The 27240-nt window shown below is 36.0% G+C and overlaps 1 protein-coding gene across 1 annotated transcript in view; it reads left to right on the forward strand.

Annotated features, from left to right (window-relative positions):
• Positions 1–24431, forward strand: part of SESTD1 (SEC14 and spectrin domains 1) — a 38857-nt gene extending 14426 nt beyond the window's left edge. The window contains exons 5-17 of the mRNA XM_010158693.1: positions 5039–5152; positions 7365–7459; positions 7839–7894; positions 8338–8549; positions 11899–12021; positions 14017–14211; positions 14811–14925; positions 16314–16473; positions 17364–17445; positions 17770–17892; positions 19058–19249; positions 21203–21324; positions 23691–24431. Of these exons, the coding sequence (XP_010156995.1) occupies positions 5039–5152; positions 7365–7459; positions 7839–7894; positions 8338–8549; positions 11899–12021; positions 14017–14211; positions 14811–14925; positions 16314–16473; positions 17364–17445; positions 17770–17892; positions 19058–19249; positions 21203–21324; positions 23691–23820 (1719 nt within the window). The 3' untranslated portion in view covers positions 23821–24431. The remainder of the gene's footprint in view (positions 1–5038; positions 5153–7364; positions 7460–7838; positions 7895–8337; positions 8550–11898; positions 12022–14016; positions 14212–14810; positions 14926–16313; positions 16474–17363; positions 17446–17769; positions 17893–19057; positions 19250–21202; positions 21325–23690) is intronic.
• Positions 24432–27240: the final 2809 nt, after the last annotated feature.

Here is a 27240-nt window from a genome sequence, read left to right on the forward strand (position 1 = left end):
AACCGCTCTAGTGCGGGCCTTCTCTGTGGAGAGCAGTCCTTCAGGAGAAGCCTGCTCCAGCCTGGGCTCCCTGTGGGGTCACAAGTCCTGCCAGCAAACCTGCTCCAGCCTGGGCTCCTCTCTCTATGGGGCCACAGCTCCTGCCAGGAGCCAACTCCAGTGTGGGCTGCCCACGGGGTCACAGCCTCCTTCGGGCATCCCTCTGCTTTGGCGTGGGGTCCTCCCCAGGCTGCAGGTAGGTCTCTGCTCCAGTATGACCTCCATGGCTGCAGGGCACAGTCAGCCTCACCATGGTCTGCACCACAGGCTGCCAGGGAATCTCTGCTCTGGTGCCTGGAGCACCTCCTCCCCCTCCTTCTCCACTCACCTTGGTGTCTGCATTGTTCCTATTACATTTCTTTATGGCTGCAATTTCTCTAGGCCAGGTCTTCCCTCACTCCCCACCCCCCTTCTCAAACACGTTATCCCAGAGGTGCTGCTACAGTCACTGATGGGTTTGGCCCATGGGAGGTCTGTCTTGGAGCCTCTGTCAGACATAGGGGGAGGCTTCTAGCAGCTTCTCACAGAAACCACGTCTCTAGCCTCACTGCTACCAAGACCTTGCCATGCAAACCCAATATACTAAATACCACATTTTTCCTGCATATTAACCCTTTTATGATCCATATACTTGCATACCAGAGTTGCTCTGAAAGAAATACTAGCTAACTGACTTATCTTTTTCCTATTTATGTAGCTGAGGAAAGCTAGTAAAATCTTGGGTTTTTTTTAAAAGTATGGGAACTGTTTAAGAAAAAAACTGGAAAGGCTAAATCTTAATGTGATTAGACCACAGTTTTTCATATCAGATCCCAATTCATGTAAAGTAGCTCTTCTCTAAGTGGTAAATACCTAAGTAGATATTTACTTTCTCTAGGCTAATGGTCTTTATTCTGAAAGTGATTAAAGGCCTCTTATGCGGTTATAGCAATCCTTAATGTTCCAAAATACAAAAATCCCCACCCCAAACCCTTTTATATGTGCTTTTTTTTGGTGCCATTGAAAACACTCTGTGATCCAGGACTTTCTACTGTGTTTACTACAAGAGGGTTTTATGCTGTTCTTGTGTTTTGAAATTAACTATTGTTACTACATGTGTCTTTGTATCTTATCTCTCAGTATTCTGCTTGGAAATTAACTGTGGCACAATCACCCCCAATTTACCTTTTAAGAATAATGCTAATAAGCAGAGTACTGCTCCACATAATGAAGAATGTTCCAATTTTTTATCAAACTGATGTTTATTTAAATGCATATCTCTCATCATCTGCATGTATCTTTGTTGCTGCTGTTTTAACACTGGAGGAAATGGGTCCTTTCTTTTAAAAACCTGGGCTAAATTAGTAAACTGTCCCTTTGGAGTTGGAGTATGTAAGCCTGCATTTACATCATGTTCTAAATTCAGTCCTAAAGAAGAGGTGTTGGACAATACCGGACTGTGTATCTATTAGTCTCTTGATAGTGTGGTAATTATTATCATGAGCCCTGGAGGGGAAGGTGAATTAGTGGACAAAACCAAGAGTACTTGAAAGTGAGATGGGCAGTCACTGGCAGTGGAGTTGTTGGTTAGTCCAGTATATGTCTAGATTCTTCCAGCTGCACTTGGGTATCTAATATGCCAGATTTCTGTGTGATACTGGCTGGATAAATATTTAACTTGTATTTCTTGGTGTAATGTTAAAGCAAATGATCACTGTATAGATTAATGTCCCATATTAACAAATTACACTTTATCTTACTCAGTGTTTAATCATGCAGTGTTTCAAAAAATGGATTGAATTAATATTTATCATCAAACAATAGGGTTATTCTTCTAGGGAAGAGGAAGTCTTTGCTTTACAGTTCTGTGGCAATGAATTACTGTCAGATCAGATATATGACCAGCTATACAGTTTTGTCTGTTTGAAATGCCATAGCTTTTCTTGAAAAATCACCAGGAGAGTAGTTGAGGCTGTATTTAAGCTTTTCAAGCAGCTGAGTATGGTGGAGAATAAGCACAGCTAACTTAAAAAAAAAAAAAATAATAAAAAAAAAAAATTGGAGCTGAATCTGTGCAAAAAAAATTGGAGCTGAGTCTGTGCTTCAAAAAACAATTAGGATTCACACTTAATTTAAAAAAACGTTGCTGTTTCTTATATGAAAGCTGCATTCTGTATAGTGTGAAAAATGAACTTAGGCTTTCAAGGTTTGGATTTCTTCTCTGGCTTAAGTGCAAACTTATTTTCACAAAGTCTTTTCCTTGTTCATTGAAGTTTTCCCCATGTTTTTTGAAAGTTGTTTGGATACGTAAGATGCTGGCATAACAGGTTATCAAGAATCAGTCCACTGAGAAAACAGTTTTAATATTGAGTCCAAAGGAATTTGTCAGAATTCAGTTTTTTATACCTGTCAACCAGGCTGTGAGTTATCTGGGCTTCCCAGTATTTCTTGGCAGAATTTTTGGGAAAAGAACAAAAACCCCTGTACTTATGCCTGTATGAATGAAATTTGTCCAAAATTACCAATCAACAAACAGATAAGTATGATCAGCTTTTAGCATGCTTTATTAGTGTTCTTTTTTAAAAATATTTTATGAATGACAGATTCTTATGTTTCAATATGTAAATGAAAGTATTAAATATTTTGATGCTAGTTTATTAAAATTAGTATATGAAGCAGTCATGTTCTGTTCCTATTGAGTAAATACTTTCATATACCCTTAGAGGAGCTACATTTGTAGTCAGTTAAGTTGCAATCTAACAAATCAGAATAGATAATTTAAACATTATATATATTATTGTATGCATAAATATTCTTGCCATTAGTTGCATTTCTGTCACTTTTACATAGCATCAAACAACTCATAGTGTATATAATATATGCATTCTACTACTCTTAGAATATGTTTCTATAGACGCATCTAATTTCATGACTAGCATTACTTGGTACCCACATGATCATGAGGGTTATTTAAAATAAGTGAGAAACTGGCACACGTTGGGAATGCACTTTCAGCCCATATAAACGTTTTGGTAGTTGGGCACACCTGGTAAGAATTCTTTACAAAGGATTTTGAACGTTGTCAGACTTTTTGGTGGTTGTATACTAGGTTGCTCAAAGTGTAAAAACAAACAAAGGACATGACCACACGAAACCTCCCAAAAAAAAGCAATACCAGAACCAGACTAACAAATTATAAGCAATATAGATATGTCTGTGTAATGAATTATTTTCTTTGTTTTCATAAGTGATTTGGTCAGGATTGAGTTTTTTCTGTTCTGTGAAATTCAGTGTATTTTTAGGTTTACAGTGTTGTGTAAATGTCAGTTAATAATAAAGACTTTTTTCAGAGACATGACACCAATTATTTTTTTTAAATTAAGTCTGATTTTTAAGACCTTTTTACTCCTGAGATTAAAAATAAGATTACGTCCCTTTATGGTGCTTCTGTGACTATTTCCCAGTATAGAGTTTTGCTCTGATAATGATGTAGAATATTGCCATCCAATTTGTTTAGATAACTTTCTTGGTTTATTCCAGAACTGGAATATATTACTTAGTGATACCAAGCTATGAAAATTAATACATAAACTTAGATTTCACATGTTTAAGTTTGGTATTGTCAAGGGATATGTGTGTTGTTCTTTTAGAAAGTAACTGCTTCTTTTTAGATTCAGTCGTGTGGCTTCTGTGATACACTTAAGAAAAAGCACCTTGTTAGTGAAATTTGACACCATCCTATCTTCCAATAGCTCCTGGGTTTGAGTCTGACATTTGTATTAAAGAGCTTTTTAATTTTTCCCTCCAGAAAGAAAGTTTGGATGGATGTGTTTAATGTTTTGGGGGCATTCTTGCATGTCCTGTTGAATATCCAGAATTCCCCTCTGATCTTGACATCTGCCTCTCTTTTGTTGCAGATGATCAATGAAAATAATTGCAAAAACCAGTAAATGATGTAAAGAGAAAGGTCAGCTTTGTATAAACAGTATTCAAAGCTCCCTTCTTATGAAAGATAAATGTTAGTGGCACTGTTGCATGAGTCAAAATCATGTTATTAGAAAAAGTAACTGTAGTCTCACTTCTGAGAAATAAGGGAATTTAGCAACTGAAGCATGAGACTATGCAGTACATGGGGTTTTTTGGCAGTTCTTAAAGGTTGTTTTTATTTGATTCAAAAATACAGTGCTTCAATACTGTTCAGTACTGAGTTATTTCTGTAAAGATTTTAACAATGCTTTAACAGGCCAATGTTGTACAAAGCATGTTCTCTGGTCAGAATAGAGCAATGATAAGAGCTGCTACCACTCCTGGGTTTTAAAAAGAACTGCGTACAGATGGTGATGGTAGGGACTCTAGTCAGCAGCAAACAGCATGTCTTTGAAACATACTACCACTGTCACCTTACTAGTTGTCACTGTTGTCAGAAGTGGGTGGATCAAGTGGGAAGGGAAGCAAAGATTTTTCTTTCCTGCCTACCATCTGTCCAGATATATTGATTCCTTCCTTAAGGTATTTAAGCTGTTTGCTTTAACACGCATGGGATGGGAAGAGTATGGTTGATACAAGTCTTGCTGAGCAAGTCACTTTTATGGCACAAACTCACCTCTGGGGCTGGAAGTATTGCAAAAGAGCAATAACAATACTAAGTGCCTTGCAGTGTGATATTCTGCTACTATCTTCACTAAAAAAAGATCGCGTCATGTATGACTTAAGAAACATCAGTTACCACCAAGAAAACTGATATCCAAAACCCCATATTTTTTTCCTTTTATGAATATACAAGATGGTACAGATGATGCTCTTACGGTATTATGCCTATCAAAATTACCTGCCTGGTTTAGGCCCACGTTAATTGCAGCCACCCATACTTCATTTAAATATGCAGCAGTAACAGAGTCACTTTCTCTGAATCACAGAAAAATCTGCTTAGTACCTCTGGACACACTTAACTTCTCAGGTATTTAAGGAAAAATATAAACATTACTTACAAGTGTACCTAAAATTTCTTTTACTGTTGCAGGTTATTTTAGTATCTGCTAACAAGCTGACTCGATACATAGAACCATGCCAACTAACAGAAGATTTTGGAGGAACTCTCACCTATGATCACATGGATTGGTTGAATAAGAGGCTGGTTAGTCTTCTGGGGTTTTTTTTGTGGTGGTTTTTGGTGTTTTGGGTTTTTTTTTTCCCCCCAAGTGTCTCATTCCTGAGCCGTGAATTTTTATTTGTGTAGGAACTGCAAAGTGTCTAGAACTTGTCAGATGTGTAATAGTGCAGTTCAAATGCATGAATAGTGTTACGATAACTGACACTGGATTTGCTCAAGAGATGATAAACCTAATGTAATCAATTCAGTGAACCAACAAGTTCCTTAATGAAGCTCTTCTAGACCCTCACTCTAGAAGAGCCTGAGTGTATGGTATAGTTGCTACAAAGGGAAATTGTTTGGCTGCTGCTAAGCGAAATCCAAAACGAGGAGGAAATACTTGGACTCTGCAGATCTTCAGAGGTTATCTCTTAGGCCTTGCTTCCTGTGGACTGCGAGCCAGGTTTTAAGCTGTACTACACTAAAACCTATCAGTGCAGTTTCCCAAGTAGACAGAGACAGAGTAAATGTCCAGGAGCAAATACACCCCTAAACCAATAAGAGACACACATTTTTTAAGCAACTGTTGGTGCGCATAGCACTCCAGACGGTTTTTAACCTATTTTTCATTGATACTTGTTTTTCAGTTACTTAAATTGCATTTTCCAAACAATATTTAATCTTCACTGACACAGTATGTTCCTTTCCCATGCAATCTGTTATTAAAATGTGTATCTCCATCTAGGATCTCCAGGTGGAATCCTGGACAAGGATTACTTCACAGTGTGTCCCAACAGCAACTGCCCAAAGCCTTCAAACATAACCCTGCAGCCAATCTCAGAGCAGTACTTTCCCCTCCAGAAATTTGAGGACTTACACCATGCGTACCATGGGGTGTTTTTTTTTGCTCAATCTTGGCAAACGGTGTGTTCAGATCCAAGGGCAGAGAGAGCATCATCTGCTGTGCAGCTTTTTTACTGCTGGTCTTTGCATAGTCTCTATGTGTCTGTGGATTAGGGCAAGGTGTCTTGTTCTTTGCCTGAAACAGAGAGTGCCTCATCACAGGGGATGGATGGGAAATCTAATATTTTGTTTGTCCTTCATTTTCTATCTAGTATATACAGATTGGGCTTCTACTCACTTATTCAAAAAATTCATGAGGACAGTATTTCCACTCTAGGTGGAACCTCTGCTTTATATTTGGTTCAGACTACAACTGCAAATTTTTCTCCTGTTTCTCTTCTCTTGCCTTGTTTCACTTGTTTTGTATATTAATGATGAACCTCCTTCAGCTCCTGAATTCTGAAACTAGACAAGAGGGCAGAAAGTTTAAGGTACTAGCTGAAAAATAGTTTACAATTGTTTTATACATTTTAATTCTATAGGGGTTTTTTCTTTTTCCTTTTGTAAAATGGAATTCAGCTTGTATTTTATAAACCACTTTTATAAACTGGTTTTTGAGAGCTGTCTACCTCATGTCCTCTGTGGTTTTCCCTTAAATTTAAGAAGTCCTTGATAGGTTAAGGAAGGTTTATCTACAGTCTCTTTATTAATAATTTATGAACACCAAAAAGACCTGATAGTTACTGCACATGTCGTGTATGGCACTTGATCATTGCTCAGTTCTGTTAAAAACAAAACCAAAAGAACACCCAAAACCAACCCTCAGAAGTCAGGTACAGAGGCATCATCTGAATACAGACCTTGTTACACAAGATCAGAAGCCCCTGTATTCAAAGAAACTGAGGTTATTTCTTTCTTAGTTACTTATTTGTCTTAATTATTCATTACAATATAGCCCATACTAGTAGTGATTAAAAGCTGTAACCTTCAGCAAGTTATTTTAATCCATTCAAGTGAGCTGTCAGATGCTTGTGTAACATGCCTTGATTCTCTAGCATTATTCTTAAGATTTACTTAAAGGCTTAAATAAAGATGGAGAATAAATATGTCCGTAAGAATTTACAGATTTTGCAGAAATATTAAATTTTTTTTAGTATTTCAGAATTTTAGTCCATCTTTGTTGTAATGAGCGTACACTATCTCCTGAAGGAATCTTAGTGCTCTTAAGTGTTCCCTGAACAAAAAACTGTGTTTTCTACTCTTTCTACCTTACCATCTGAATGTTGGGAAATGATTACACTGTGTAAAGATTGAAGTGTACTAATAGAACTAGTGGATAAATTTGCACTGACGCCTTCAATAGTGTCACGTATATAATTTCCGTTTCTGAAATTAAAGCCTGCCTCTTATTTAGGTATTTGAAAAGTTCACGAAAGAATCAACATCCTTACTGGATGAGCTTGCCCTAATTAATAATGGAAGTGATAAAGGAACTCAAGAAAAAGAGAGGTGAGTGATTCACTTTTTGAAATCAATGCTTTTGGATTATAAAATTTCATTGGAAATCCAAACAATATTGAAAATATGCCTTAAATATTTTGAAATGTGTAAAGAAATTCTGAAATTTTATAACATACACTACAGAATTCATCAGTGTGTGTGTGTAGATGGGTGCTCATTTGACTTCTGTACATACATCTGCACTTCTACAGTGAGTTGAAAAAGTGAGAATGTTACTGAGTGAGGAGAGAACAATACATAACAGCATAAGGTAGTTTTGGACTTGGTTGAAGTTTTTAGTGCTACTCTAATACAAATTATTAATAATGTTTGTTACTTTAATAAATTTATTATTATTATTAATAATGTGTTTGTTACTTTATTCAAGATCAATAGATTTGAACTTCCTTCCATCAGTTGATCCTGAGACAGTATTGCAGACAGGTATAGTAAGTTAAAAAAATTATAATTTTGGTCAATAAATAACATAATTCATTTTTAAGCCTCAAGTGAAAACACCAAGGGCACAATTATTACCTTAGCCATCATCACATGTAACAAGCTTATTAATTAATATCATCTTTGTGTTAAAAAATATAGTTAAGGAATAAATGGAACAACTCCAAATGTCTCTTTAAATACAATTTTTAATAATCCTGATAACATCTTTACAGTGTTACCATGATTAAGCTTATTTTTGAGAACACATTGTCTCTAGATGATGTCAGTATGTTGGCCTTGTAGAATGAATTTGTCTCAGTAGCCACCAAATGGTTACAATACAGCTATTTTCCTACGCAATGCATTAGTAAGTAGGCATGTTTACTAATAGTTTTTTTGCTTGGTATTTGAATTTAAGTTAAGCACATCATTATGTATTCTTAAAGGTCACGAGTTACTATCTGAGTTACAACAGCGCCGATTCAATGGCTCAGATGGAGGGGTGTCCTGGTCTCCAATGGATGATGAGCTACTTGCTCAGCCACAGGTGATGAAGCTACTAGACTCACTCAGAGAGCAATATACTCGCTACCAGGAAGTTTGCAGACAACGTAGCAAGCGCACACAACTAGAGGAGATTCAGCAGAAGGTAATGCAGGTAAGCTTGGAGTTGTTCTTGAATACTGTGAGGTGGAGGTTTGAGCTCAAGTCTCAGACTGTCTTTCCTGCAAAAGTAAGAATCAGAAGTGAGCTTCATGTGCCCTTTCACTCCTCAAACTGCAACGTGTTTAAGTTTCACGTAATACTTTACATTGTGGCTACCATGGTGACTTTCTAAAGACTGTTCTGATACGTGGAGGTGATTAGAAATGTGCCCAGTAGCTGTCACACTGAAGAAACTTCTTGGTCCCATTGTTGTGTACTGTGGCACTGTACCATTACATTGTCAGAGGGGCAATACCTGACCTGTAAGCAGAGAGGAATGCTCACAAATGAGACACATTTGAGTGTAATTTTGCTTGAGACTTGAAAACCTTCCCCTGCCTGTGTTGTATTTAGTTCCTGTTACTGAAGATAAGCCGTTATTTATTCCTTTATTTGTGTCATGCTTGGAGTTTTAACTAAGTTGAAGTGATTAAACTCTCTGTATTTCAAGGCTACCCAACAAGAACAAAGGCAGACCTTCCTAATCAATCGTGTGTAAAAGGTCATAATGAATTGGTTTGGTCCTTTGGAAAAAGGCATGTAATTAGCACTTTCAACGTTTCCTCAGCAGAGTCTCAGTGCAGAAAATCAAGGAAATGGAATTAATTTATTCCTCTTGTGTTTATTATTGGAAATTAGATTTATGTTTTTAAGCTTCTGTGTAGTTTGAATATGCAGAAAACGGAATGGGTATTTCTTTTAACCTTTCAACATTGACATTTCTAACGCATGAGGAGTTCAAATCAACTACTTGCTCTTCATGGCATTCCAGGTATGGGTAAAGATAAAAACTAATCAATCTTGTTATTTCTAGCAATGAAAATATAAATCTACTGAGGAAATAGGTGAAAATTATGTAGTAATTCAGATTATTATTTTTAAAAAAATTAAAAGCAAATGTCATCTTTTGAAATGTTGAGTTGAAAATGATAAAAATATGTAAGAGATGAAAACAGTTCTATATAGAACAAATGAATGCAGCCATGAGTATAATCGGGTGAATTTTTTTTCCTTTGTTAAAGTTATAGTGGTTGAACAAGATGTGCTGATTGGCAAGAAATTTATAACATACTTTGGCAAACTGACATTGATAATGCATCTGAATAGACTTGTTTACTGGGACATCAGCCTCACTTTACAATATTTGTATTAGAAATAGTTATTTGCTTGCTCTGTCTGCACTGTGGATGCTATATAATAAGTGAACTGAGTCTCAATACACAGGAAATATTTTTTTGGTCTTTTACAGAGTTAATCTGTTTTATAAAGTGCGTTTAGAAGTTCTCTAAATGGCATACAAACATGTGGGGAAAACTTATTAAATCTAGAAATATATTTAATTTCCTTTTGGTTTATAGGAGAAAATTAGGCTAACAGAGAAAAGTAAGATAATGGTGGATTGGAGGAAACCAATAGAGGCTAAGTTGCAGTATAACACACTTGCAGTATTTTCTGTTGGAATTATTGTGCATATAGAAAGTTTTTCCCCTTGTGTTGCTTATTTTTTTGTGTGTGTGTGTGTTTTGATTTCCTGTTAGCTTTTGTTATTATTACATTCCTATTTCATTCTTTGTTTAGTTTCTTATATTGCTAACCATTCCTGGCTTGCTTTTGTGTTCCTGCACTATTTGCTACTTCTGCCTACTGTGAACAGCTTAGTTCTTACTCCTGTCTCAAAGCCCTCTTGCCCATAACATACATTTCTTCCCTTGTGCCTTCAACATCCTACCCTCTTTTTTTAACTATCACTTATTTCTATTCTGTAGTTGTGTTTCTCTTTCCTTCATCTTTCATTCTGCAATATAAAGATGACAACGATTTCTGGGTGCTTTCTGATGAGCAATTCTTCTAAACAGACTGCTGATGAGCAACTCTGTATGTTTTGATACATTCTAGTCTTTTCCCTCCTTAGGCAGAGGTGTTAATTGTTATTTCTCTTATCTTAGTTAACAAAAATAATTGTCAGGCCTGCAGTATTCTAGTCATTATCCATTTAAAAATATATTGTATAAAAATAACATCCCTTCTTTCTGCAGGTCCCATAGTGACTCTTATCGCCTCAGTTCAAACACGAAAGGCTGCGTGCGAAGCCAAGCAGTTTCAGTGGCTATAACTATAGTGTCTTAATTTGCCCTAGAAATTATAAAAGTAAGGAAGACTCAGGATGCTGTTTTTTAGGGGGAGGGGGCAAAAGTGAATAGCAAGACACAGACGTGATGACTAAAAGTTGGGGTGAATTGAGTAACCTTCTGTAATGGTGGTGGTTGTTCTTGATTACTGTTGCAGTGTAGCTTAGCAGCACTAGGAAAATGGCCCAATTAGTCCCTTTTTCATTTATCTTTGTGGTTATGGTGTTACATTGTGTATTGTATTGCATTTCCTGAAAAACTGTGTGAAGCTGTTCTGTCATCTTTGTTTAAACAAAAGTCACATTAAAGAGAGGAAGCTGGCTTCCTATGCTTTTTCATTAAGGTTCAGAATGTGGGGGTATTCTTGTGTTTCCTTACTTCAGGACTCCAGTAGTAAGTGACCTTTGCACTAGGTTTCATCACTGCTGTCTCTGTTTTCTAAATATTTAAAAATTCATTATAAATTTTTGCTGTAGGTATCATTTGATAATTCAATGTGTATAAGGAAACCAAAATTTGAGATACTCTGCTTTATTTTGAATATTAACATCAAATGAAATAGTTTCATAATAATATGTATTGCCCTGCAAAGACTTCTAGAAAGGCAGATCCCATGAAATGTGGCAATGAAGACTCTAAGAGGCTTCTGTTTTTTAACAGAGCAAGTTGAAAGACAATTATATATAAAATAGTAAATTGTTGCATAAATTTAATTTTGGAATAAGTATATATCCTGTACTTGAGTGTTAATATATTCAGCAAAATAAGGAGTAAACTCTCAGATGTGAGGATCAATACAGCTGTACCTTGTAATTTAGTGAGCAAAAAAACCACTCCTGTTTGAATGAGAGGTTCATTATCAAGAAAAGTGTGTTTTAAGCTCTCTTATTGACAGAAATATGAAATGACAAGTATGTATGTGACAGATCTTTTGCTAGGTGCTGCCTGCTTCCATGGAGCTGATAGGGTAAGGTTAATGAAAAGTTGTTTCTGCTTAAAGTTTTTGAAGATGTGAATGGATTCAATGAGACGACTTCTACAGATCCTAAAAAGATACTTCTTTCATAAATATACTTTGTAATATTTCTGCTTATATTACAAAAATATTTTTATAGCAGTTGTTATGTCATTGATTTCTCTACTTAAATTTTGTCATCTTTGTCTTATTGACAGGTAGTCAATTGGCTTGAAGGACCAGGATCAGAACAGCTAAGAACGCAGTGGGGAATAGGTGATTCAATTAGAGCTTCACAAGCTTTGCAACAGAAACATGAGGAGATTGAGAGTCAGCACAGTGTGAGATTTCACATACCCTTTTCAAGTAGCAAAATAATTCTAAGTACATGCAGTTATGAGCAATGTGTGTTGGTTATGAGTATCTAGGAACTTTGTGTAGTGTATGATTTCATGCGTTACAGAGGAAAGTAGCTGAGCAGTTTAAGAACTTAATAGGGTTGATTTTTAAACATCTCATAATAGCTGAGTGTATTCTTCTTCTTTCATTGCTTCCCTATTTGTTTCTCTCCTAGGAGTTGAAATGACAGCTTGTATGCTTGCTTTCTTTTATCTTCTCCTATTTACTTTTGATTGTTACTTCTGTTTTGAAGAAACTTGCAAAAATTTCATTTTTTTAAAGACAGTCACTTTTTGCTTCAGTTTACTCTGAAATGAAAAAATAATTTTCTTAGGATGTTTTTTGTTTGTTTTGGTGTGGTTGTTATTGTTTGGGGTTTTGGGTATGGCTTTTTTTTTTTTTGTCTTCTTTGTTTTCATTTGCTGACTGTTTTACTCATGAGCAATATATTAGAGCTATTCTTTTTGAGTACAGGTCAGCCTTTTCTCCGTAGTTTTGATCTGTCATGTATATCTGTGCCTAACTTTGCCCTGTGGAAAAGATCAGAAACACACTTTCTATATCTGGCATGCCAGTCTCTTAATGTCACTGTTAGCCTGACCAAAATCCATTACTGCAACTGGTTTACTTACTTTAATGCTAAAAATCCGAACAAAATCAGTTATGTAGATTTTATTTTTGTTTGACTTTTCCTATTATGCTTGACTTATCACACTTAATACCAGATTTGTATGTGCAGTATCTAAAGGTAATAATGAATTATGTTGTATAAACTGAGTTTGTTGACCCTGTATATCTATTGTACATGTGTGACAATGGATGATGTTTCCATATTATGTCATCTTAGTTGCTCCTTTTGGGGCAGATGAGAGATTTATTCTGCTCTTAAAATTTTAGCTGATTGCTAATTTAACTCTTTCATTACTCTTTTTTTTCTTCCTTGCATCTTTTCATACTCTTTCTTCCTGTGAGCAGATGGTAGCAGCTTTGGGTAAAAAGAAAAAAATTTTCAGAATATGGATATTTATACTCTATTTTGCATGCTTTGTAAATAAATGATGCAAAAGCTGAAGGCATGATTTAAAAAAAAAATTGCAAACATCCCAATAGGAGCATGACAAGAATACTAATTAAGTCAGCTATTTCAGACCAATAGGTGGTGCTATTCCATAGCATTAGAAATACATAGGGCATTTGAAGGTCATCTTACTGTAGGCCAAAATAAAAGCTGTTGCACAAACATATTTTGCTTTACAGACATCTAATCATGCAAAATGTGACTGTGATCTTGATGTATTAATTAGTTTTTAAATCTCCCAGAGTTGTTAAATGTTTGAAATGGTTTCTTTTGCAAATAGGCCACCATGACAGCCTAACTAACTCCTTTGTATGTTTTCAGTAGTGAAAGTGTTTGAAAAACAAATCTACATGTTTTGAATTGAGTACTATAAAGCTTAGCTTAAATAAGAACCAAGCATCTTTTTGAAATTTTTGTACATCAATACTCTGTTTTATTCAGAAGACAGAGATTACTTTCACTTTAACAGTAGTATTTTTTTTCTAGATGCACTCTAGACATGTAACCGTTAGAACTTTGTTAAAAAATGGTGAAATTCCTCTGTTGGATCAGTAAAATAGTTTGAAGGGGAGTTTTATGCTGGGAGCTAGTAGTCATGCCTTGTAATCTTCCCATCGTTCTGCACCTTTTTTTTTTTTTTATACTACAGTTATATTAAAAAGTAATAAGCACTTTTTGAGTTGATTTTGAAATTAGGAATGTGTGTTCCTCCTGTGTGAGATTTCATAATTATAGTGTAAGCTGTAATAAGTTCCTCTCGTTTGTCTGTCTATTCATTAGTTTGCAGTTAGATGTATGCCATTGTAAGTGAAATAGAATTATGTTTGGTATTTAATGCTTAATTTTCTTGCATTTGTAGGAGTGGTTTGCTGTTTATGTTGAGCTTAATCAGCAGATAGCAGCTCTTCTAAATGCAGGGGATGAGGAGGACCTTGTGGAATTGAAAGCATTGCAGCAACAGCTGAGTGACGTGTGCTACCGGCAGGCCAGTCAGCTGGAATTCAGGCAGAATCTATTACAAGCAGCACTTGAATTCCACAGTGTTGCTCAGGATGTAAGTTTTTCCTTTTAGCTTTTCACAGGCTCACCTACCAATGTGTTATTGCCTTATTATAAATATTGTATGCATTTGGAGAAAATTTAGGGGGATGGGAGGAAATATAATGTCACTTGGAAAATGTGATGCCTTCATTTACTATAATTGAAACACTGAGAAGGTTGATTTCCCCTTTTTTAGGAGGGAAGTGCTTTGTCCTATGTCTTGCATGTCAATAGCATTTGAAATACAACGGTTACTTAAAGTTGCTTTTTCTTCCCTCTTTTCTTTTTAAAATTAGAGCAATATGCATTAATTGAACCACAATTAGTTGTACTTCTCAGTTTCTTTTTTAAATTGGCATTTATTCCTTTCCTGTACTTGTCTTAAATTTTTTTTTTTTTTTAAATCTTGGCTTCTTTCTCCCCCATTTAGGAATATCTGCTACTGGAATTTTATAGGCAGATAGGTGATTTATCTTTCATCTTGACTTTCATTTCCTATAGATGCAAAGAAAAAACTTTTAAATTATTTCCAAACATGTAAAAGAAGATTGCAGACCTAACCATCTGAAGCTCAAACTTAAATATCAACATTTATGTTGTTTTTCACTTTAGCTGTCTCAGCAACTGGATGGTTTACTAGGAATGTTGTGTGTAGATGTAGCACCAGCAGATGGAGCATCAATTCAACAAACTTTAAAGCTGCTGGAAGAGAAATTGAAAAGTGTTGGTAAGCAAAGTATTTCTGCATTTCAGATACACACACTCTAATGAATACATGACAAGAAAAAAAGCAGTAATCCCACCACACTCTTTAAAAAACAGCAGACAAAGACAGATACTGTATCTTCGGATTCCTATCTATGTAATGCTTCACCTTTGATTTGCTTATGCCCTGTACTGCATAGTAGTTTGATCTGGAAAAATGATCTAGAAAAAGTTTTTTCTTTTAAATGTTTCACATGTAATAAATATTTCTATTACTCTTCTCTCCGCACACCTCCCCCCCACTCCCCCACCCCCATCCTGATCATCTTTTGTATATTGGGAATATAGTGCTTAGCCATCTTAATGATTAAGAGGTCAGTTCTGGAGACCAAAAGATAATCTAACAACTGTGTTTTTGGAATGTTTGCACTGAGTATTTTTCCATGGCTTTGAATGTTTATGTTAATAAATGGCACGTTTAAGGTTGTTACAACATCAAGCATATAGAATAGAATATTTCAGTTGGAAGGAACCTACAATGATCATTTATTCCCATATATTGTTGGAAAAAAAGCTTTGAAGCAAAATCATATGGTAAAAGTATGTATGATTGGAATATATGTAGGACAAGGGGTAATGGGTTTAAATTGAAAGCAGGTAGATTTAGATTAGAGATCAGGAAAAAATTTCTTTACTGAAAAGGTGGTAAAGCACTGGAACAGGCTGCCCAGAACAGCTGTGGATGCCCCATCCCTGGCTGTCTTCAAGGCCAGGCTGGACGAGGCTTTGAGCAACCTGGTCTAGTGGAAGGTGTCCCTGCCCATGGCAGGGGGGTTGGAACTAGATGGTCCTCAAGGTCCCTTCCAACCCAAACCATTCTATGGTAGTCTATGCATCAAACTGTTATTCCTTTAAGGAAACAGTTAGTAGAGCTGCCAAATAATAGATGTAACAACTGATTCTAAGGGTTGGAATTTTTCAGTGTAGAAAAATGTATCAGCCATATCAGATGTATTATAAAGTGTAATTTCTGCCAGCCGTGGAAGAACATTTAGACTACAGCTGCTTAGCAGTGATAATATATTTTAGGTATTGTGCAGCTGTGTGGATGAAAGACATTAATTAGCTATTTATATGCTGAAAAGTAAATACTTGCTGTCACCTTTTATTCCTTTTCTTGTTATGTGCCCAGTGATAAAACAGCAAAGCCGTAGCTCTTTGTTAATACAGACAAATGCTCACTTAAAATTAAAAGTTGGAAAGGACAGTGTAAGACAGATTGTAATGTACTTTTTGCTTTCCAGCGTTCTCAGATTCTGTTGCATTTCATCTCTCTCTGAGGGGTGGGAGGAAACCACAAATGTACAAGAGTGACTACTGACTTCTTTTCTGTTTTACTTTTTTCTTTAGACTTAGGCTTGCAAGGCTTGCGTGAGAAGGGTCAAAGTCTTCTTGATCAGATATCTAATCAGGCATCTTGGGCCTATGGAAAAGACGTGACCATTGAAAACAAAGAAAATGTGGACCATATCCAAGGAGTGATGGAAGATATGCAGCTTAGAAAACAAAGGTAACAACAGTTCAAGTTGTTCAGACTTTTGCGTGCTAATAGGTCACTTTATATAAGTTTATTTACATATATATGTTTATATGTATATAAAAATATTTTTGTGTGTGTACACATATAACATTTATCTTAAAGAGACCATTTTACTTTATCTTTGGTTAAAGGAAGCTTCCCTCCCTGAACTGTTGTAGCATATTCCCAAATCCAAGCATCTTTTGTATTTCTGTATTTCTTTTTTTAATTATAACTAGAGAAAGATCTACAAAATGTGCTTAATTCAGAACAAGAGAATAAGATTTTATATGAATTAGATTTTGAAATGCTTCCTGCAAGTTATAGCAAATTCATAATTATATAAGGGTTCAATTATTACAGCCTTTAATCAGCTAAAAAGAAAAATGGAAAGATGTATTAACATCTTTTAAATAAACCTCATTTTATTCACCAAGAAAACTGCCACCAGCTCAGTGTGTGATTCAGAATTAACTCAGGTCTAGGCCAGTCATCACCTAGACCTCAGAGGATAAATTCTGTCTCAGCCATGTCAGCCTCTGTGTGGCAAATATTACCAGTGCAACAAAGTAAGGAACCTGCAATGCTGTTGGAAGACCTTGTAGCTACTGCTGATATTACTATCTATAGCTTAGCCATACTGGGAGACATTAGGAACACAATTTTGGTCAGTTGTAGCATTCAGTTCTGTTTATTGAATGTTTCTTTCTGTTATGCAAGCCATTTTATATTTTGGCCAAGCTGAGCAGCACAAAAAATGCTTTCATCACCTTTTCATGAACTCTTGCATTAAATGTTGTTCACTGAAAATATTGTTGTCAAACTCTGTGTATTGTCTGCTGTACACGTGTTGGTGAGTCCTTCTGTGTTACTGTTTTAAGGTGTGAGGATATGGTTGATGTGCGGCGACTGAAGATGCTTCAGATGGTACAGTTATTTAAATGTGAAGAAGATGCTGCTCAGGTATGGCAATGCCTATAGTATTTCATCATTCTGGTCTTTGTAGTCCACTGGTTAAATTTATGTGTGTTGATAGTTTTACAGTATTATTTTTGTCACTTTAAAATGTAGTTTTACTTGGTGAATTTCTGCAGTGAAAATAAAGGATATAGTAATGACCGAAAATAGCATATTTGGTGATGGCATGCATGGTCTACCAGTTTGTGATACCTCTTTTAACTTTTTTCCATAACTAAAGTAATATGGTAGTCCTGAGGTTACTTCACGCTTCTGGATTAATTTCTTTTTAGTTTACTGGTTTTTATTCTTTTAACTTCTGTTTCTAAGGCAGTAGAATGGTTAAGTGAACTGTTGGATGCTCTGCTGAAGACACACATCCGACTGGGAGATGATGCTCAAGAAACAAAAGTTTTACTAGAGAAACATCGAAAATTTGTTGATGTTGCACAGGTAAAAGGAATTCTTTTTTTAGCAGTATGGGTTTTGTGCAGATTCAGATGATCTGTATAGAACAGGTACCTGTATGGACAGTCATGGAGCAGCTGTTACTAGTCTTCATCGTTTGCCTCAATGCTTGAATGAAGAAATCATAATTGCTGGAATTGGTGATGAGCCTAATGAGATTTTGAAGTTCCATCTGCAATGGTAATGCTGCAATTTACTACCTTAGTTTATGTGCTTCATATAGTCAATGCAAACCACAAAACATAAAGTTCACATTGACTTTCTTAAAAGGTATATTTTTCAGTCTTTAAAATGACTTTTGAACGACTGCAGTGAAATACTGAAATATGGATGAGCCACTTTGTTTCAGGCTATTTTGTGTTGTACTTCATGAAACAGTACAAGGAGTTTTGGCACTAGCAGAGTTAGAGGTTGAACTGACAGCTTTAATTCTTGAGTGTAACAGCCAGCCAATGAATCCTGCTGTGCAAGAGTCTAGTGAAATTCACTGAAGCTGTAGGGCATGTTTGCACACCTGCAAGCAGATGCCAGGTACATCTGACAGTTTCGCCTAAGAACAGACAGCGTTCAAGTTGGAATTTTTCCAGGTGCTTTTTCAGGTGTATACTGCTCTTAGGAATGTCAGGCATGTAGTTAACAGATGTGTTGGTTTTGAACGGCACCTGTTAACACTGGAACTGACTTTCTCTTTTGATGAATTAGAGCTGATGATGACGGGAGGGTAGCTTGCAGTTACAATAATGTGCCACAATGTACCTGACTGCTGGTGACCACAAACATGGTGACAGTAAAGTCAGTGGGACAGTCATCTTGGCAGTAGATATCGAGTGTTCCATGTAAGATCCAAGCACCTCTTTGAAATTTTCAGGAAGCTCTGTTCTTTTGCCAGTGTGAATGCTAGACAGCGGGGGTTATTTTTATATATATATATATATATATTTAAAGAGCAAAAGCACTGTTTGGTTCTTACAATTTCATTTATACTTCAGCATTGTTTTCTAGTAGACCAGATTAGTTCAATATACCTTTTGGACCTAAATTGAGGAGCTTTCATAAACTTGTCTGCTGTCATTTTAAGATGTTAATTAGCTGCCAAGTTAAATGCAAAGTTCTTCTGTGTACTTTCTTTCCCATCTCCTCCAACTTCTAGAGTACTTATGATTATGGGAGACAGTTACTGCAGGCAACTGTTGTCCTCTGCCAGTCCCTGCGATGCACTTCAAGGTCCTCGGGGGACACGCTTCCAAGGCTGAACAGAGTGTGGAAACAGTTTACAATAACTTCTGAAGAAAGAGTACACCGGCTGGAAACGGCTGTTGCGTTTCATTCAAACGCTGAAAAGGTGAGCATTGTGGTTTTAAGAAGAAAAATTTCCTATCAAAATCTAAGCAGACACAGTGTAAGAAAAATGAAGTTGTCAGTGTGTAATTTTTCCTTTTATAAAATATTAAAGAAAAAGCAGAAAGAAGAACTTAAGCATATTTTTCTGATTGTAAATTTCAATACTTAATGCAATTATTGCTTGCATACTTATATTGGTAAAGGCCTGCTTAGCAAAATGAGAACAGCAGCCTTGGAGTTCAGGTGCATTGAGTTTGGGCTGGGAAGAATTTTTTTTTTAATTCTTCAGAGGAGAGCTCTGATGTTGATCTTGGCATTTCTTGTGTGTTTCAGACTGCAATTCTTAAAGACAAGGAACACTGATTTTTGTTTTTGTGTAAGCTATAATAGAAAGTTATGTGGTCATTTAAGATCTTTGAAGAGTTAAAAGGAGTATTGCCTTTTAAGCTGTGTGCTTTTGATTGTGATAGCCTTCTCAGTCTGTGTAAATGAATGCAACTCTCACTAGTATCAATGCATGTTGTGTTGCTGCATCTTGTGTTTTGCACTTAGAGGGCTTTGAACCATGCTGTCTTCAAAGCACACCTCTGTCTTGGTTTGGTATTCAAACTGTTAAAACCAAGTGTTTCGTCACTGTGCCCAGTTAGATGATGCTGGGAGCTACAGAGGAGAGCAATTGTCATGTTATGAGGAGTACTTGCTGTTGAGTAACAGCTTGCTGAAGGAGGGGAATGTTGAAAGTTTTCAAATGCCTGAAAACAAGACAATGTCCATTAATGTAAAGTGTGTGAGGTGTAGGGCCTTTTCATTCAGGAATCATTCTTTCTGGGAGGTAATACATTTTAGAAGAGCAGTTTAGAGTATGTATCTTTTAATATTGACAATAGAATTGCGTGTAACTGCAAAAAAGCTAACCTTCCACGTGGTAAAAATATAATTAATTTTGTCACTGAGGGAGAGCATGGGTGCAAAATTGATTCATATGTTCCTTTTCTTAATTTCTTATAGAATCATAGAGTGGTTTGGGTTGGAAGGGACCTTAAAGATCATCTAGTTCCAACCCCCCTGCCATTTCTTGTTTGTATTAATGGAGAATACTTTGGATTTTTAGGTATTGGGAGCTGATGGAGGTTCACAAAACCAGAAATATATCCTCTGTGCTGCCACAGACACCTGAAAAAAGTTTTGGCTGATGCCAAAGTAGAATTTAGTGGGTCATAAATTCCTACAGAATTGATTGTTTCAGTCTGTATTGTGAGCATTCTTTCATTATTGCAGTAGTTAATTGCTATGTTATTAGGCAATTGCAAGTTTAAAATCAGTAAATGGATAGCTGAAAAAATAATTGTTCAGAACATAATTCTCCTGGCACTAATGTGACATATTAATGAGTCTGTGAGGAAAATATGCTGTTAAAGTACATGGTACTTTGGAAAAAAGTGGTTGAGGGAGAAGTGGAAGAAAATATAGAACTAGGTACTAGTATTGGGTCCCGGTCCCATCCGGAAACACTTGTGTTCAGGCTTTTTTTAATCCCACCTGTTGTGTGCCAAATGTGGATTTTAGTTTTGAAATGGCTTGTAAGAGGACCTTTGTTATTCATGTTTCTTCTATTTTCTATAGCCATCTTGTATGTTTGATGATGCAGGCTACTGTTATGCATTTTGTATTTGTTGAGTATTGCCTCGCAAGACTATTTTTTCTTTTTTGTTCCCTCTTCAAAGTAATGTATAAGTTCCTAGTACACAACACTGGTACCCTGAACTATCTTCTCAATATAGCTCAATCGATATTTTCCTTTCTTGAATTAGATGGATATTTCAACTGATCTCATATAAATGTGGCAGTGAAGATCCTGAAAGAGCCTTTGCTCTGCCAGTTAATAGCACTTTAAGTACAGACTATCCATTGTGTACTTTATTCTGCATTTACTTACTTTTTTTTTTTGAAACAGATTTTGCAAGAATGTCCAGAGCAGCCTGAAGCTTTTAATGAAGTGGAGCAATTTGATGAAATTGAAGCAGTTGGGAAATCGCTGTTGGACAGACTAACAGTGCCTGTAGTTTATCCCGATGGGTATGCAAAATGTTTTTCTAGTGCTTTCTGAATATGCTTTTAGTCAAGTTTCGTAATAGCCTTGTATGCAGGAGAATCCTCAGTGCTTGTTGCTGAAATTACAGTGGCACTGCACTAATGTTGATTAAAAATTCTTTCCCATCTTTTCACAGCAGCTAGGTGCAATTTAAAACTTTGCAAAGACAACATGCCCACTTTCTCAAAGTAGTGACTTTTTCACATTAAGTATTAGTTTTTTGCACACTTAGACCAGCAAAGTATGTAGAAATAACAAAACCAGTCCCAATCTTTTCTCCCTGAAAAAAAGGTAGCAGATTAGAATCATGGTATTTTGATTCATTTATTTACAATTCTGTGTATCTGAAGTCTTAAGCCAGTACATTGAAGATCTAAATTTACATTTGGTTTATTCAGGAAATAAAACAGTACTTCCCTCATGATCTGTTCATACTAATTTAAAATAGGTGGCTGTCTTCAGCTACAAAAGCAAATTGAATTTGAAATCTTGGCCTTAATATAAACCTCAGTTCTCTGTGTTCAGTAAAATAAACTTGTCCGTTGTGATGTTGAGCTTGTAGTTAATTTCTTCTACCTGAGTATAATCAAGCTTTGGAACTAGTCTAATGAATGACATCTGAAATAAATGTTTTGAATTTGTGTCGAAAACCTTACCAGATGGTATCAGGCAACTGCATTATGGGTTACCTGAAGCTGAACTGAAAAATACAGTTATGGGAAGCTGGTCATGAAAGTTAATTTCCTGTCGTCTTATTTCCAAAATACAATGCTCTCTATTGCAGTATAGTTTTCTTCAGTAAGAAATGCTTCCCATGAAGATAAACCCAGGCCCAGAACTAGTAGTGGATTTTTACTGCCCTTTCAGTAGTGTATTTGAAAATAGTGCTGTGAGGTGAAAAAAAACCCCAAACAAAACCCAAAACCCCAACACAAAAGGACCCAAACCAAAAACAAACAAACAAAAATATCCCCTGAAACAACACAAGAAGTGTGTTATGTCTGAAGTATTTTGGTATAAGTTTTATATAGCAGGTTTTAGTGATCAAAAGTAGCAACTGTTATTTATTCTTAAAACAGATGTAATTTGCAAATAGGCTATTAAAGTGAAAACAAACATTAGAACCTGGGAAAGCTCCTCATGGAAGAAGATGCTTGCTATGCTGACATTTGAGCTCTTAACACAATGCTCCTATAGTTATATACACATCTGTACTTTGGGATGACTGAATCTCAAGCATTGTTTCTGACCCTTCTGCATTTCAGCAGTTCTGCATGTCCCCCTTTGCAAAAGTGGGATTTCAGCTGTCCCAAATCCCAGGTTCCCCTGCTTATCCCCAGGCATTCTTTTTGAAGCATTTAAACAATTTGCAAAGGGCTCAATCATTGGTAGAAGCAGTTTAAAAAAAATTTGGAACACACAAAAGGTCGTAAAATGCTTGGAGATGTCCTCATCAGCCTCTTCACCACTTCACACTTTTGTTGGTGTCTTCTTGGAAGTCTAGGTCACTGTTCCCTCTCCTGCACAGGGGTTCTAATCTGCATAAAGAAAAGCACCTGCCCCTACAACTGTGTGCAGTTGTGCAGTCCATCTTTGAGGTTCCTTGGTCAAACTAGTCTACTCCTGTGCGAAGTAACTTTTCTGTCCACATATGCCTGTTTCTCCACTTTTTCTGAAGTCCTTTTTTCAACCATCATTTCCAAAATCTTCAACCTCCATGCTTTGTAATTAGATTTAATACCTGTTTTGAAACATGTATTCTGTTCAAATCTTCCTTTTGCTGACAGCTTGGTTAGTGCTTTCCTTAACATTTCAGCTGTTTGGTTTTTTGTATTTGAATGGGAGAAATGAACTTACACAGCTATGAGCTCTTTTCAGTTTGAGATAGATTACATAATTCGACAGCATGTGGCTGACTTCACATACACAGCATCCTTCCAAAATGCAGCAATTGTATAGCCTCAGAATTCACGTACAGACAGATTTCCTTGATTGTCATAGTACTCCAAACTGCCAGACTGACCTGGGAGGTGGTCAGAGAAGGGAGGTAAAAAACAGTGCTGGAAAGTATCTAGTTGCGCTTACAGAACAGCACCCTGCCATTGAGAGAATCTCTTGGGTTTAAAAGGGTCATTTCATATTTGTAATCACTTCATCGAGATCTGCTGTCAAGTCTCATCACTGACCCTCCAAAGCCTATTAAAAGTGGCTTTTAAATTTCAAGAGGGAAAAAAAGCTTATTTTTCTATTTCCTTTTTGGGTTTATGTGCCATTCATGTGTTTGTTCATGTGCTCTCTTACTTTTCACTGATAACTTTTTGTGGTTTGTGTTTTTGGTTGGTTTTTTTAGGTCTGAGCAGTACTTTGGGAGCCCAAGTGATATGGCTTCTGCAGCAGAACACATTAGAGAGAAGATGAAGCTAGTTAGTCTGAAAAAGCAGCAGCTGAGACAACCAGAAGCCACTACCCCAGAGAGCTAATACAGACCCTTGTCTATGAATTCATAATAGGACTTCATTTTGTAATCCAGCATGTTGTTTGCATATTACAGAATTTGGCATAATATATTAAAATGCATTTCCACGGCCATTATATGTCTCATGTTTTTTTCAGAGTAAATGTTCTCAGCATCTTAACACTGTACATCTATCAAGCCATAATTATTTAACATGCTATGAAACCATAGATTCCAAGTATCTTATGAAAAGGAACTGTAAACTTTGCACTGAAATTTGCTGTAAAGCTTTACCTGACCTGTCAGCTGCTGCTTAGTTAAACAGCTGATGCAAGCTTTGAATGGTGCTAATGAAAGTGTTAGGAGTTCCATATTATGAAATTGTAGTTCTTTGCTTCCCCCTATGCCCAGGTGATGTAGTAATTTTAGACTGTAGGTAAAGCTCCTGCAGTGTAGACAGTGGTGACTCTATAATTTTAAATACTTTAAAAAAAGATCATTTTTATTGTGCCAGTATGCATCCTGCCCATGAAATCTTTGATATATCAAATTCATTAAACAGATGTTTTCCTATTTGTATTGATAATGTATTAAAAGCTGTTTGTGCTTAATAAAAATCATCTTTTTAAAATCTAATATAAATTTGTTCTATTCTGTGTTCCCAAGTGTCGTTTGTTATATTTTTGTGATAAATAGTAGTAAAAATCATCACTCACCAATATGTTTACAAAGTCTGTATGATTTTTCTAATTAAATTCTCTTTAACACATTGTAGCTGTAAGGGGAACTGCTCTTGATCTTTTATTAATAGGAGAAAGTGTCTGTTTTTCTTCTTTCTGATAGCAGTACTTAAAAATAAGATAGTATGTGTGTAAGTCAACATTATATGAATAATAATTTTGTTTCCATGTAGGACTGGTACATGTCTCTTGGACTTTATTTCTAAGTCTTGTTTCCCTTTGAGTGGAGGATCTTGAATAATGTGAATATCCCTGGTAGTACCTTTTGAGCTTAAAGATTTTCATCTAATAAAAATGTTTAATGTCAAGTTCATAAACAACTTAAAACCATGAGTTTAGCAATAAAATTAAATTTATTAAGGGGGATTGCACGTAGCTGATTTCGTTTCATAATTTGTTTAACTTCTTACTCTTTAGGTTTTAATCTGGGTAAACCCAGTATTGTATTTACTGGAAGATGGTGTGGTATCTGACCATTTTAGAATACTGTGTGTGAAACAGCTGTAGGCCTAAGCACCTTACGTTGCTATGGCACAATATTTTGCTCACAGTAAAGATAATCCTCTCTTCCTGCAGGCGTTGTTATTACTCTTTAGGTTTTCGTGATGGATCTGTCATTCAAATATATTTAGTTATTTGTCTCAGTTTTTCCACATTTACTACAGAGGAAAGTGATGTGTCCAAAACAATTTCTCTATAAAATACAGTAAGTTAAAATTAATGATTTCCTCTAACTTTCGTGATAAAGGTTTTCTTTTTCCTCTCAGGGTATTTTGGCAGAGGAAATCCAATTGTTTTTTGATGTGTTTGATGCAGTGGTACAGTATTACGTTAATACTAGTTTAAAACTAACTGAAGTTTCACAGACCTTGTTTATAAAGAGTTGTTTTCAATATAATCTTTTAAAATTTAATTTAGTTGTTCATTTCCATTTGAGAAAGCTGGTGTTGCTATGGCTAGTATTTGATCAGAAAAGTTTATTTAGAAAGAATCCAAACATGAAAAATCTCAGTATATTTAGTACAAAGCACAAACACAAAAGTTAATTAAGATTATAGTCACTAATAAGCACAGCATTTCCAGTTCTGCAGCATTTTTTTTATAAATCAAATCTACTTAAATAGTAGTCTGCACTATAAAACCTCATTAAAATTACAGTAAGTATGTGTTACAAACACTCACATTATTTGCAGGATTTTATTTTTTATTTTTACTGTGTTTAGGGGCTTAATGTATGCAAAACCAGAGCCAGTACCAGAAGCTCCTAAATCATTCATGTGACAGCTGCCTGCACAACTTGGAACTGATGACTGTTCACCCTAATAACCCCAATGTTAATTTTGGCTCACTGTACGAAGTCCAATCTTGAGGCTGTTCTAGCTGTTGTCTGGCGTTCCTGGAGGCCAGTGGATTCTGGTGTTCGCCCTGTTGTCTCTGTACAGTCTCTGATATAATCCCTTGGGCTACATCAGCTTTTCCTCTCACTCTCTCTGTTCCCTTCCCTTTCCCTTCCCTTTCCCCTCTGGAATTCCTTGCCTTTAGGGAAGTCAAGTGGCTAGTAAGGTGCTGTTTACCAGCGCTTTGATTTGCCAAGTTTCTGTGTATCAGGAATGATGGCAAGTAGTATTCTACGCCGTGTTGCATGAGTCTGCAGATATTTTTGAAGAGACTTCCTGTCTTACTGAAAGAATGGAGTAAACACCATCTGTTAAGAATGTAACAGATTAAGATCAGCATGAAAATCTCTCATAGTCAATCTAACATCTATGGATGTACTTGCTACTGAACCTTTAGAAATGTGAAACTTAATAGTATATGAAGTCGAGATACATATACACACATATATACGTGTGTATATATGTATCTGTGTGTATATAGGGGCACACTAAAAGGCAAAACTGTGCTCAACCAACCTGTTGTTACTTGTCTGTGCAGGTACTACTGCAAACAGTAGTGGCTGTGCCAGTGGCTCTTGCTCTGTGCTTTTTGGTAGCAAAACCAATTCAAACAAGGAATGGAGTTCCAAACGATGGAAATGTTGGGGTTTTTGTTTGTTTTTAACATAAATTACTTGGAATGAGTGATACAGTGCTACATTTAAGATGGGGAGATACCAATAGAATAGGGAAAAACTGATTTTAAGGATTGGAGTTATACTCCCAAGTATATTAGGACTAATGAATTGGAAGTGATGGAGTCAACTCTTTTCCAGGCAATGAAATCAATAGCAAGAATTTCTGAGTTCCTGTTAGCCAAGTTTGGATGTATTTGAAACATTTCAAAAGATTGTTAAGTATTTTGTTACTCTTTCTGGTAATGTGATCCTGAGTGTGGGGTGTTTTTTTGTGACAGTGAACAGCAAGTAGCTGATCGACTTGGTATGTGTCATTCATTTTTAATAGGGCATCAGTTGGATAGACTAGGAGGCATAAAAAATGCTTATAAGCTCTTTTAGTTGTGAAAGGTGTGTGAGCATTTGTATGCCATTAAAAATGTTTGATTCTGCTTATTGCTTAACTTTGTATTGTGATTAGTAGGACTAATGGGGTTACTTTTTTCATGGAAAAAACAGGTTTGGGCCATGGAGACTTGTATAGTTTGTGTGACTGACATAGTTACTCCGAAGGTACAGCAGTGGATAGTGAAGGGTTGAGTGTGCAGTGGGATTGTATAGCACTTCTTATACCATCATGCTAGCTGAAGAA

The sequence above is a fragment of the Eurypyga helias genome, unplaced genomic scaffold (genome assembly GCF_000690775.1).
Source record: "Eurypyga helias isolate BGI_N326 unplaced genomic scaffold, ASM69077v1 scaffold2169, whole genome shotgun sequence".
Lineage (NCBI taxonomy): Eukaryota > Metazoa > Chordata > Aves > Eurypygiformes > Eurypygidae > Eurypyga > Eurypyga helias.